At 40.1% G+C, this 13,317-nt stretch overlaps 1 protein-coding gene across 3 annotated transcripts in view; it reads left to right on the plus strand.

The window, feature by feature from the left end:
• Arid5b (AT-rich interaction domain 5B) overlaps window positions 1-13,317 on the plus strand; it is a 175,089-nt gene that overhangs the window by 123,718 nt on the left and 38,054 nt on the right. For 2 of the 3 annotated variants that reach the window (XM_023566736.2, XM_003473575.5), the window contains exon 5: window positions 8,162-8,274. In XM_023566736.2, the coding sequence (XP_023422504.2) occupies window positions 8,162-8,274 (113 nt within the window). Of the gene's footprint in view, window positions 1-5,471; window positions 6,714-8,161; window positions 8,275-13,317 lie in introns of those variants that run through there. The other variant, XM_005005302.4, reaches the window with a different exon arrangement.

Here is a 13,317-nt window from a genome sequence, read left to right on the forward strand (position 1 = left end):
TTCCATTCTGTCATGTCCAATACAATACCACAGAACATTTCAATCATAGGCTTCAATGAAAGGGTTTATTGATTGCAACAAACTGAAAAAGAAAGAGACAAAAATTATGTTGTGTGTTAAGAGGTCCTATCTTATAATCTTTAGAAATTGTGAAAATTAAAACATCCTCCAAAGGTCCAAACTGGATTCTTAAACATCCATAAATCAAAAATATAGAACTATATTAAATTAATATGCTATTTTTATTTCATAATAGCATACTAAGAAAGGCTAAATCTGCATTTATAGTGTAGTACATTGATTTAGCACACTTATTCTAATTACAGAAAAGTGCACATGATTTTGCCTATTGGTATTGGAGGGGAACCCAGGCCAGGACCCCGGGAAGGGCCCCTGGCTGCTTGGCATCTGGTAACATAGATAGTAAGACAGAAAAGTTGCCAGGTAAATGTAAAAGTACAGACTTGAACCACGGTGGCAATTTTTAGACACTTGATTTTGCTGGGTTTCTAACTTCAAAACAATAACCTGCAGCTGGGACAAAGCAAAGGGGGGAGAGCAGAGGCTTTGCACGTAGCATGAACACCTAGACACCCTGCCCTGTGCCCTTAAAAGCCCCGCTGAGGCAGCAGGTGTCCTGTCTGCCCTGACATCTCTTGCCAGAGCACGTGGCATTCTAAGGCAGAGAAATCTTGCCACAGGCTTCTGACGCTCGGGAACTGAGGCCCCTTCTTGTCCACACCATGGTACATGGACCCTGTTACCCCAAAGATTTACATGCTTTGCCCAACAGTTATAAGCCCTCACTTCCACCCCTTGCAGTGTGGTAAAGGAGATCCTCTACCTACCAGAGGATACTCTAGGGGCAGCCACAGTGAAGCACAAGGAGAAGGGGGAGGTTTGAAAGGTATGGGATGGGTTTCAATCTCTTTCCCTTTGCCAGAATTCTCTCTTAGAATCTGTTTTCTGAAAACTCAACTCTCTCCTCACTCTGCAGAGTTTTTCTGTTCCTCAATTGGTAGTGGAAAGCTCTCTGATCTCTTTTTTTTTTTTTTTTTTTACCAGTATATCCTCATTGATATCTTTTCTAGACTTGTGAATATTTCTCTATCACCCTGTAATCTATGATATGATGTTGGAATAACATCTATAATATTTAATCATCATAATTCTCTCTCTACTCAAGACAAGGAAATATAAGAATAGAAGTCTGCCTCTCTCACTGATAAAACCTGCTTACAAAAGAGGTTTGTTTGCCTTTAATGCAGGAACGCATGGAATCACATGTTTCCAACCCAATTAGCAATATGAATGAGCTAGCAAGTCCTTTTCTACATACAGGCGGGGGGGAGGGTAGAAGTGAAATAATCTGTATTTTAAGTATTTCTGAGAAATGAGGACCTCCAGGGCAGAGAGAGAGGGCGGATCAGGAAATAGCTATGCAAATCGCATGCCTATGAAATTACTAAACTTTGATCAGGGGCCTTAACAATGCTCCAGCATTCACAAGTATGAAACAGGAATGAGTAAGACTGGACATGTTTTGGAAGAGATTACAGGAGTGTTTACTTACATGGTTTGTTGAGCAGTCAGTGAAGTCCGTGGCTGTTTTGGACTTAAACTGGCCCATCAGTCCAGGTATGACAAATGTGGTAACACATTCCACTCTCATTAGTGACTCCTGAGGGCTTTAGTGATTTTGATAAAAAGCCAGAATGACTGGATCTCATCTAAAGCCAGCTTTATTTTGTTTTCACCCTCTTTCTACCCATACAACTCTTCGAGGCAGTAGAGTAGGGCCCTGGATTTGGTAACAGCATAGTTCATTAGCCACACCCCATTGTAGTCAGTAATTCAGGCAATGCCAGAATATGACTTGAGCTACAACAGCAAACTTGGACACTCCAAGCCAGGTCTTTAGGGGGCCTGTGACACTGGGTGAAGAGCATAATTCCTCTGGGTCACACCCATTGCTAGCTGATCAGTACTCTGTGGTCTTAGTGGTATTTGAAAGTTAAGATATTTAAATGTGATTCTAGAAGCGAGGCTCACATCTCTGGACTCACATTTTTTAAATTTATATTTATGAATTTTTTTTTTTTTTGGTACTGGAAATTGAAATCAGGACCTTGCCCTTGCTAGACAGATACTGTGTGCCAAGGAGCTATATCCCTGACCGTGGACTCATCTTTCAAATGCCTGTATTTCAGAAAAAAAATTAAAAGGGATTGTCAGAACAATTACCATATAATGTATTTTTCAACATTGATTTGCCTTTCCATTGCTTAAAATTCATCATTACTCAGACTGTCCTACAAGATAAAGTTATGGTAGTTAATATCTGTGTGTTCATATCTCAGACAATAAAGTAATTCTCAAATATTTCAATTGGATATGGAATACTATATATAGGAAAACAACAAAATAAACTTGCGTATTAACTGTATTTTTATTAATTTTTATAAATTCATAGAAAGAGTCAGCCAATTGAATACCTCCAGGCATTACATGGACTAAAAAAAAATGTGGACTTGAATAAAAATTTCAGGGAATATTTATGAATTTTTAAATTAAAATTGCTAATTTTAAATTAAAACCAAAATAAGGGCTGTGAGCTTTTAGTTTTCTTTCTTCTTTGTTTTTTCAAGAATTTTAAAACTGAAATTCTGTAAGGGATTATCTGTGAAATGTCTTTCTTTTATTACACTCATAAATTTTAGGAGTGGCTTTGATCAAACACTGTGGCATACTTGGCTTCTAAATCTTTTACTCATTTGTTAATAACTTAAAAACCATTTATCCTATTTTTGTTGTACGAAAGAGGAAGTTTCTAAGTAGTCAAAAGTGAAACAGTGAAAATAGAACACAGAAAATGATAACTAAATTAGGGTGTTTTCACCCCCAGAAAGCAACGCACCATGCTAAAACTTGCCAGGGTATTTTAAGATTATTGTGTGCAAAGAAAATGTATCAGAGAATCACAATGCTCAGAGAAGAAGCAATTGAGGAAACACGAAATATTATCAGGAACAGATTCGAAATGCCATCATGTTTGTCAGTACCTAATACTTCAATCAGTGGAGCATTCTGGCTCATGTTTAAAATACACAGAGGCACACATTAGCGCAGGCAAACACACACAGAACTTGCAAATTAAATGAGTTAACGCTCTGTTGACTTTCTCTAGACATTGACCCCAGGGGTCAAACTCTTAGGAAAATTACGCCTAGTTTTCCATTTCTCTGATTCAGTTTCTCACCAATAAGCATGCTCTGTCTCTGATTGGAAGCTCACAAAGAATTTCTCGAGAGACTATGTAGCTGCGTTGGCAACAAAGTCCTCTCTGAAAAATGGGAAGAAAGAGTTGTTAACTGATGAGTCAATCCAGCTTTTATAGCAGTTTATCTTCGTGGTATTTCCAAAAGCATAAATGCCATTACAAAAGAAAGAGAGAGAGAGATGGTCATGACAGGAAGAACGCAGTAGAAAAAAACAGGAACATTTAAGCCAAAAGCAATTTACTTTGCCAGTAACTGGTTACATTTCCTTTGTTTTATTATGATTATTGCAAGAGCAGGGGCTGAGATGAAAGTTTCCCACACCTGCTCTGCCCTGACACATAACTTGTCTGAACCCACAGTGAAATAAATATACCCAGGAATGCCCAGGTCTCGGATCTAATAAACCTTTTAGGAAAAACAAGCTTGTTTTGCTGTGTTGTCAAGAAAATAGACTGTAATTCATTAATATTTGAAGGAGTTAAAAAAAGAAAACAATAGCACAAACATGGATTAGATGTCAGAGTGGCCGGGAACATTGGAGGTAGCTTCAATCTCCAGGGATTAACGCCTGTAGAAATAGCAATGACTTCACAAAGGTGAATACTTGTTAATTTCTTGGCACTGAGTAAAAGGAACAGATGGACAGTCACAGAGGAAAGAATGTCTTTTAAAAGCAGAGATCTTTCACTGATTAGGCAGAGGATCTCAGAGGCCCACTGTAAGGGGTAATGCACACAAGGCTTGCCGGGCTCTAGTGGAAGGTGTCCTGTCACCTACTGCTTTCAGGACTAAGGGGTACCCTGCTCTCTGCCAGATCTGTGGGATGCGTGTTGCTTGCTGGGATGGCACTATGTAGTATTTGATAGTGATTTCATTTGGGAAAAGCTCCCTGGTGACCGCCACCTGGAATTAATATGAATATCTCATTACAAGGCAGAGAGAGACAGAGAGAAAGAGAGAGAGAGGGAGAAGGGAGGGAGGGAGAGACAGAGAGAGAGTCAGTGAGAGCGAGACTTTATTAGGCAGATGGTGCTTTAAAGCAAGAACTCTGAATAAAGCCCAGTTGCCTAGGTCAGCATCTATCTCACTGCCAATAGTCAATTACATGACATGAGACAAGTAATTTCACTGCTACTTCAGTTTCCTGGTCTGTAAAATGGGGATTATGACTGTGCCTCCCTCAGTGGCCTGTTGTGAGTTTTAATAAGTTATTGCTTGGAAAGCACTCAGAATAATCACTGGCACAAAGTCCCTAGTAAGTGTTACCGGTAGCTACTATTGTTACGTAAGTGTAATATTGAAAACACTACTACAAAGAGCACTTACTGATCTCTCTGATGAGCCCGACTAGGGCTGGGCAATGGGTTATATACACAAGTTTAAGTAACTGTGTTTTAATTGCTTCATACTGTTATTTGTATAAAGTAGAAGTGTTGGAAGCAGGTATGCCTCAGTGAGTTTGCTGCTGGCTTCTCCGCAGAACTTTGCTGATAGACATCCATCTTATCTATAGCACCAGAGCTGCTCTGGAGTTGGAGTCTGGAGTCCCTGGTGTTCTAAATAGGTCGCCAGAATTTGGCTTTCCAGGTGAGGGCAGATATAGGTCCATTCAGGGTGACTGGAAGGACTGGGACTGTTTCGTATGTGAATGAATTAAAATCCAAAGCCTACCCCACCCCTGACCACCGCACACAACAGTGTGTTTAATTTTGAATCACAGCAAAAGATTTGTTTCACCACCATGGAGGAAAAAAGATGTGGCAGGGAAATAGAGTTTTGCTATTCCCTAAAGCCAGCCTCTCAATCCCAAAGCTCTACCTGGAATTTATGAATCTAAAAGGTCTCCAGTTGTACTATAGGGGGTACTACCAAATCTTGAGTACCCCAGTGCCCCCAGAACACTGTATTTGTGTATTTCTACATTGCATGTGGGACAAGATCATGGCCCTTCTTAGATGCCCAAAGCAAACGCTTAATAGTAATCAGGAACCAAAAGCCTGGGGCCTCCTACCCCCTTTCTAGTATACTCTTCCATTACTGGGTTACATTCCCAGAGCATCAGTGTAAGTCATAAAGGCAAATGCAGTTTTATAGGTGTCCAGGTGGACAAGTATGCCATGTGGTTAGGTTGGCAAGCCCAGCTCATGAGGAAACAAAAATATGTGGGCATCTTTGTTGTTTAGTCACTGGTTCATTCAACAAACCCATGTTTGTAACGCCGCCCATGAGGGCTGTGCAGAAGTGGATGAGAGATGAACTGACACAGTCCTACTCTTAAAGATCATCAATCCAGTATAAGAAGCCCAAAACACAGCTCTGTTACAAAAATCCAGTGATACATTCTGTACCAGAACAGAGAAAGAGCGGAAACTAAGAGACTTGAGTTCCAGCCTTGGTTGACAGAATTTGCCTAGCTGTACCTGAAATAACCATGGATTTGCCCTACTAGGAACCAAAAGCCTTTCCTCTTAGTCACATTCCATTTAAAGTTTCAGTTTGTGTGACCAGAATATTAGGTGTGGGGCTGTTCTAAATTTGTAATTCTTAGAATCTGCTGAGGCGGGACATGTGCTTCTCTGGGATCTTGAAAACAGCTTAAAGAATACAGAAAATAGACCTAGTTGGGGATGACTTCTTGTCAGTTTCCGGAACCTTCGCCTTCAATATTTAAAACAGCATGTTCAAAGCAAGTTCTCTTTCAAAAAGGCCTTTGGGATTTGAAAGCTTTTCTGGAAATAAATGCCTTTTAGGTTTAAGTGCTTTTCACCAAAATGCTAGGAGGGGAAGAGCCCAGCAGCAAGCTTTAGAACAGAGGCAATATTGTTCTGTGTCTTCTGATGAAACATCCCAGCCCCTGTTCCCTCAAGTTCTGTTTGTTTCTGTCAGTCTGCTACTCAGCTATTATTTTGATAAGGGACATGAAAGTACATCCTCTCCTCGCGGTCATTAAAGACTTAGCACTTGGGCTCCTTGTGGAAACACTTCTGTGCTACTGGGTCTTCTAAACAAAACAGTCCACGCCCTGGCTCCGGGCTGTGCACCGTGTCAGATTCGTGGAACGCAGCATCACGCTGCTCTGACACGGGAGCAGGAGGTCAGGATCCACGGAACAGGCCGGATGAAATCACCAGCCCGCGGGGAGGCGCAGAGCAGATCCCTCCCTGCCAGTCTGGCAGCTCCAGCCCAGCCTCAGAGCTCATCCCACACGCTGCTGCTCGGTGCTAGTCACTGCCGTGTGTTTACATGAGTAATGGAGCTGCCGGGGGAGGGCGGTTGTAAGCAGAGCCCTGAGCCTTGCAGCGCGCATTCGGAGGCAAGCTGACAGCCACAGCGCTGCTCGGACTTCCAGGGATGTGGCCGGCCAGCAGTCACATGCTGTAGCTTTGCATGAGCACAGACACCCATCAGGCAGATGTTTGTCGACTGGAATGGGTAATGGCTACTTTCTCTTTGCTTGATTTTGTTTGTGAACTTGTTTACCTTTGATAATTCCGGGGTGGCTCTCTGGGATGGACTTTCAGACTCACGTTTTTGAGGAATGAGATGGGAATGGTTCAGGGAAGGAGAGTCCAAGCCTCTGCAACTGCTTTTGAAACTTTTTTGATTTTTTTTTTTTTTTGTCTCTCTGATTACAAAGGCAGCTGTTTGCCTGTCGTACTGAGCTTTACCGACAGCTAAACTCTTATCCACAGCAGAAAATCAAATTAGTAGGATTAATTATGTCAGTAAAATGAGTACAATGTAAAATGTCCTAAAACCACAGCTGAAACTGCGTGGCATAAGTAAGATTAGCAACAATTAAAAGAGATTGTGTTGTTCAGATATCACATTGTCCTACTCAGTCCTTAACGCTGTAAAATGTGCTGGTACCTTGAAAGGTATGGCAGAAATTGTTTGGGGTCAGATTCATAAGCTTGGAATTGTTCAAGGACTGCTTGGTTGGTTGGTTGGTTTGAATTTTGCTGGCCCTGGGTGACTGAAGTTGAATGTGAAAGCTGCTGCCGGACAAAAATCACAGCGCTCTGTAAACAGCACCTCCTCCTCTTAGAGATCTTAAAAGGAACCAAGCCCAACATCAAGGATGAAATAGAACTTTGATTTGTATCTTGTCTACAGCTTTAAAAAGTGTAACCCCAATGGAATGAGGCTAACCCCAGTGTAATCTTTGGAATTTATTTCATATAACCCTCTGACTCCTCATAAAAATACACAAAAGAAAAGAAAGTATGGTGATTGAAATGTATCTTCCAGATTTGTTGAGCTTTGAAACCTTTTGGTTGGAATATTATTAGTAAATACATGGACTAATACTATGTAGCTTTTTAATGCTTCTCTACATAGCTCTCTCTCTCTCTCTCTCTCTCTCTCTCTCTCTCTCTCTCTGAATTTGTATGATAAATTGAGAAAATACTCATGTCTCCAAACACTTTCAAAGAGAGATATTTTCAGTGTTACTTTACTATGCTATCAGGATGGACAGGCATATCACTTAGGTTTCAGAAAAACAAGATAGAAACAAAACATAGGGAATGATCAATGATCTCAGAACCTGGTCCAATAATGTCTTTCAGCCCCAAAAGATTCTAACAGTAGAGAGGAGGAATGTTTTCCTTTATCATCCTTTAAGCTTCATTTTATCTATATTCATTAGACATGATAAAGAATGAGAGCTTCACTTTGATAAACTTGTACCGAAGGCTATTTACTGATAGCATCAAGGTATAACCCTTCAGAGAGAAAAGTATCTAGTGAAAATTGGCTGCCACAATAGAGACCTTTCCCCCAAACAACTGGAAAAGACCCCGTGGAGAAACTGTGGGTCTTTACTAAGGCAGCGCATTTCAGTGAAAATGTATATCAATTATTCTGTTCATTTTCAGCGCCAAATCTTAAAGGCAGACCACGCAAAAAGAAACCGTGCCCACAGAGAAGAGATTCCTTCAGTGGAGTTAAGGATTCCAACAATAATTCCGATGGTAAAGCTGTTGCCAAGGTAAGATCAATCACTGTGATTGCTGCATCTTTTTATTTTCCTTGTTCTCTGCTTTTGTGTATTGGTGGCAATTTTCAATTCAGAATCTGACTTTGATATGCAGATCTCTGAAGCCCTGTGCTGTGCCTGTTCCTGCCTCCTCCCCTCCCTGGTGGCTGCGGGTGGTGGGAGGCAGGCATTTTGATTAGTCAACAGAAAGCCTCCCACCTCTCTGTTTGGCCTGTTGGGTAAAGGACAGATGATTAAGCTTCCACGTCACTGAGGCTGAGATTTCATAGTAGGTGACACAATGACATAGTTTACTCTGCTCGTATCAAAAATAGACCAGCTGAACTATCCTCTTTCTGAATGTGTTCATCTAAATATGTTTCAGAGATTAGTAGAGGATGAAATTAGAAATAGCTAGAATTAATCTTTTCAAGTTATGTACTTTTCAAAGTCACCTCAGATTCACTTTAGAGTAAAATTAAAGAAATATAGCAACGTGTGTTATATACATATATATATTCATATATCTATATATATATTCATAAAAAATTTATGTGTTTTTAAAATCTCTACTAAGGAAGAATGAAAGCTTCAACTCTAGACCAATTTTGGCCCATGGCCATTTTGTGTTAGCATTCTTTGGAATCTTTAAAGTGCATGCCTGAAGTATTTAGCCCCATGAAAAGTCAAGTGTGACTTCATATTTTAGACTTATCTTTTTGACTTTTGTGGAGTTGGGTCAGATTTCCACATTCTGGTTACTGAGTGTTTGTGTGTGGGTGTTGTTTCTGAGCCAAAAACAGCAAAAGTCCACTTAGGACAGGAATCAAAGACCAGAATTGAACTGACATATTTCCAGATCCAAAAAGTAACCTGAAAATGGGAACATTTTGAATATTGGTGAACTCGGGGGAATCTAATTTAGAAGAGAAAAATGAATTTAGTTCCATGTTGACAATCTACTATTTGTCTACTATGTACTCCAATTCCTTCCTAGTATAATGGACTAAATCTCAGACATTTACATTCTACATATCTTAATTTCCAGTATGATTACTTTATCAAGAAGTTCTAAGGGCTTTTTTTATTAGGATATCTTCATGCTACCAGGATTCCAAAGAACTAAAAGGAACTCAATCAATAAAAAATGGTTATTTCCCATTTTCTGGCAAAAAGGAAAAAAATGAAAACCCTGTCTTTTCCTAGAGTTACTTCTGTTCCGCTCATTCAAGTGAGAGCACATGAGTAACTTTTCTTGTGTACTGGACATCTCAGTCCTAGGTCTAGTGGCTCAGGGCCTGTTTCCCGCAGTCTTGAAGAATGTCAGCAGGCACAGTGCATTCCCTGCAATGCAGCCTGTATGTTCCAGCAAGATACTGCAGATGGAGCACGAAGGTTTTGGGATACAACATTCAGCAGAGATTGCATTGCCTGCTCCTTTGATTGGTGCTGGGCCCTACCTCTAGATGACATCATGTGTTTACTCCAGCATATTCTGTGCCCCAGCCCAGAAGTATGAAGCTCCTTTCCTTGTCATTTCGAGTTGCTACCAAGGTTGCCTCTGGGAAATTTATAAAACTCATAAAACATCTGAAAAAACACCACTTCCAATGTTTCTCTCCATGGATGACAGCTCTGAATTCAAACTCAGGCTCACAAAGCTAATGAAAACAAGAACCTGCTCGACAGAAGGACTACATTAGATGTCTACTGACTGTTCTCTGTAGGAGGGACGAAACACAAGCCAGAGTTTTCTATTCAACCTCCACCCCACCTCCTATCTCCTAGAGCTACCGTTCAGAACCTTTATGAGGAGACAGATCATCGTTCTACCATTTGGGCACAATGGTAAATGTCTCACTGCAGTCAATTCCTGGCAACTGGGCTAATGGCTTGACTTTTTCTGGAGATTTGGATTACAACTCTGCCTTGGACATTTCCAGCAAGTCTGGTGAAACTATTTCAACTAGCTGGAAAAGACTGATAGGTTTAATGTATAGTGAACTTCTCTGTTGACACCTGTTTGAAAAATCCTGTCCATGGTGGACAGACCACAGCTGGGACCAAGACAATCATAAAAAAGACATTCGTATCTTAAAGTGGTCTTTTGCCATGACATGTTATACTGGAGATCATAAGCCTGTGACCATTCCATCATTTGCTGAACTGGAAAAAATGTTTTAGGTGACAGTGAGCTGTTTGACTTTAAGACCCACATGATCATTTTTCTCAAAAATGCCTCAAACAGACCATTTCTAACTACAGATAAGTACTGGCTTCCTGCAGCCCTGCATAGAAAAGCTCCTGGAGTGGAACCCACTGGGTTTGTTGTGTTTGTGACTGGTAATTTGCCTGTCACTATCAAGAGGCTATACTCTATCAATGAGAACATGACAACAGCTTTGCAAGACCCTGCTTTCCCAGAGAGAGAGAGGGGGTTCTATGACTAAGCAAAAGTCACATAAGTAGAAAAATACTAGCTCTCTGAAACATCATGAGAATCAATCCTGCTACTTTCCTGAGATCATCTTACAGCAAAACTGCAACACAGGCTTGTTCTTAGGGTGGGTGATATGTAACAGAGAAATCTTCCCAGCCTAAGTCCCCAATCAAAGGCCTATTGATAGAAGGCAAGTGACTTCTCATTTTTCATAACCATTTTTAAAGAGCAGAAGTATGTAACAGGTGGTTTATATTTAAAAGGAATGTAAAGAAAAGGGAAACTATGGTATGCAATATGTTCTTTCATTTAAATCACAAACATACTTTGATATTTCACAGATGTGATGCTTTAAATATTTTTCATCTCATTTGTTCCTATCCCCAGGAATTGTCCCTCTGGCTTTACCAAGGAGGAAACTGGGGTCACCTAGTAAGTTAGGGACCAAATGAAGATTAGAAATCTAGCTAGGTTTTGCTGGTTCAGCACATCTTTCTGCCATAGTTGAAGGCTAGATTAGTTGTAACTCGTCCCTGTGAAAGGATGTGGTTAATATCGAATAGATGGAAGTTCACTAAAAATGAAAACATTAAATGTAGATTCTCTAGTTAACACTTCCTCAATCACTTAGTGAATTCAGCAGGTCTATGGTGTTCAGGGCAAAAAAAGCAGTTCTCACCATCAAAATATTGGTCTTCCTCAAGGTCAACATGAAGACTAACTCTTCTTTGTATTAGGATCTGCACTATACTAATTCAGTAGATTAAACTGCTGACAATATTTTTGATATATATGGAAAAAATGTAAAAAAGAATTGGAGTCCTGTCCAGAATCTGAATAATATCCTAAAGAACTCACTTATGCTAACTGAAAAACAAATGTATCAATATAGTTCAACATAGAAAGCCTTTGTTCACTTCCTACCCAGCCTCCTGGGAAGAGCCTGCTGGGAAGCCACTGAGATTCAGCATGGAATTCAGTAGGTGACAGCTTGGCCACACTTGGAGCCTTTGCCATATATCGGGGAATCCCAGTTACTTTGGATGTGGTTTATGCACCCTGGTGTGCTTCCTTTTTATCTCTGGTGATTCTACATGGATAAGGCAGAGGGTTACGCAACTATCTGAACACTGAAGAGTAAACCTCATATTCCTTTTTGAGTAGCATTTTTACTCTAATGGTAGGCTAAGTGGTCTTTTAGCACTATAAGTTAAGCATCTCCCTGTTTTATACACATCCCTTAGTTCTCCTCTTCTTTATATGAGATGAAAGTTTTAATTGAGGCAGACCTGAGTTCCAAACTCAGACATTTGCCCCTCGTTAGCTGTATGACAAATCTGTGACCTTACCAGGCTGTACTTCCCTCCACTGGAAAATGGTGTTAAATATATCTCTTTTACAATTTATATGGACGCTAAGGTAAAATCTGTGAGCCCACTGTCCTGTGTCTAGCCATTGAAAGTGCTCCATTGCTTCCTAGGCTCCATCTACGTGTCTGTGTCTCATTTGATAAATCACATTTCTAAGCAGTAGGTTTTATAATACATAGTAGTAAGACAGGCCTTTTAATTGCAGGTTTGTTTTGATGGCCAGTTTAACATTTTTATTAAGAGTTTCAGTAAAGCATGGTTCAAAACTACAAGCCTTAGAGCAAGGCTACCTGGATTTATCTACAGACTCATCTCTTACGAACCTGTTCCTGATCTTAGGAACTTGTACATTTACTCATTTTATCTGTACTTTGGTTTCCTTATTTCTAATATGAGAACAGTAACCTTCCTCATTACTATTGTGAGCATGAAATGAAATTACTAATACCTAAACAGCACTTACAAGCAAGCCTGGCGACCTAGTAAACACTCAGAAAAGGTTGGAAGGCGATACAGATTAAAACTCACGTGATTTTAAGATTTCATGAAATCTTTACATTTTAAACTTCATCAGAATTTAGACTTCACCAACTAAAATTGACAGTGAAAGGTGATGACATGAAATGGCACAGGATGCGCCCTTTCGTGTAATATCACAAAGCACTACTGTTTTTAAATATTGCAAGTAAAAAGTCTATGTATGGAAACAAAGGCTTTAATCCCATCTTCACAGCCTCTTAAAAATTAAAATATTTTCTAGGGGCCCTGCTGAATGAGTTAGGCAGGAAGTTCTGTTTATCCAGGAACCGTCTAAAGACATCAAACTAACGTGTTCACTTGAGAGAATAAGCAATAAAGAAAACCCTTGCAGGGGATGTTCTTCCCTTTAATAAATAAGCAAAGTCTTTCATGTTCTTAGTGTTTGGAAGGATGTTCTTCAGGGAAAGAAAAAGGATTCAAAAACCTGAAGTGGAGAACATTGCAGAATCTGTGGGACATTTTTATTCATAACATTTCCCCAGCACTTGCCCTCTTCCTGCCCGATGTTAGATATGGAGATGTAAAGAATATTGGAATGTACACATTCCCCATGGGCGCACTTGAACTCCAAGTCTGACCTTTTGTACTTCCCCCTTTTACAATTAAAATAGCTTAGCAACTTAGCGTTATATTTAACAACCATCAAAGGCCTCTTGTAGAACATGGCAGCGAGGAGGGAACATTAGGTTAGCCGGCTTGATATGC

Source organism: Cavia porcellus, unplaced genomic scaffold (assembly GCF_034190915.1).
Source record: "Cavia porcellus strain 051 isolate PalLab524CR breed Dunkin Hartley unplaced genomic scaffold, mCavPor4.1 scaffold_28, whole genome shotgun sequence".
Taxonomy (NCBI): Eukaryota; Metazoa; Chordata; class Mammalia; order Rodentia; family Caviidae; genus Cavia; species Cavia porcellus.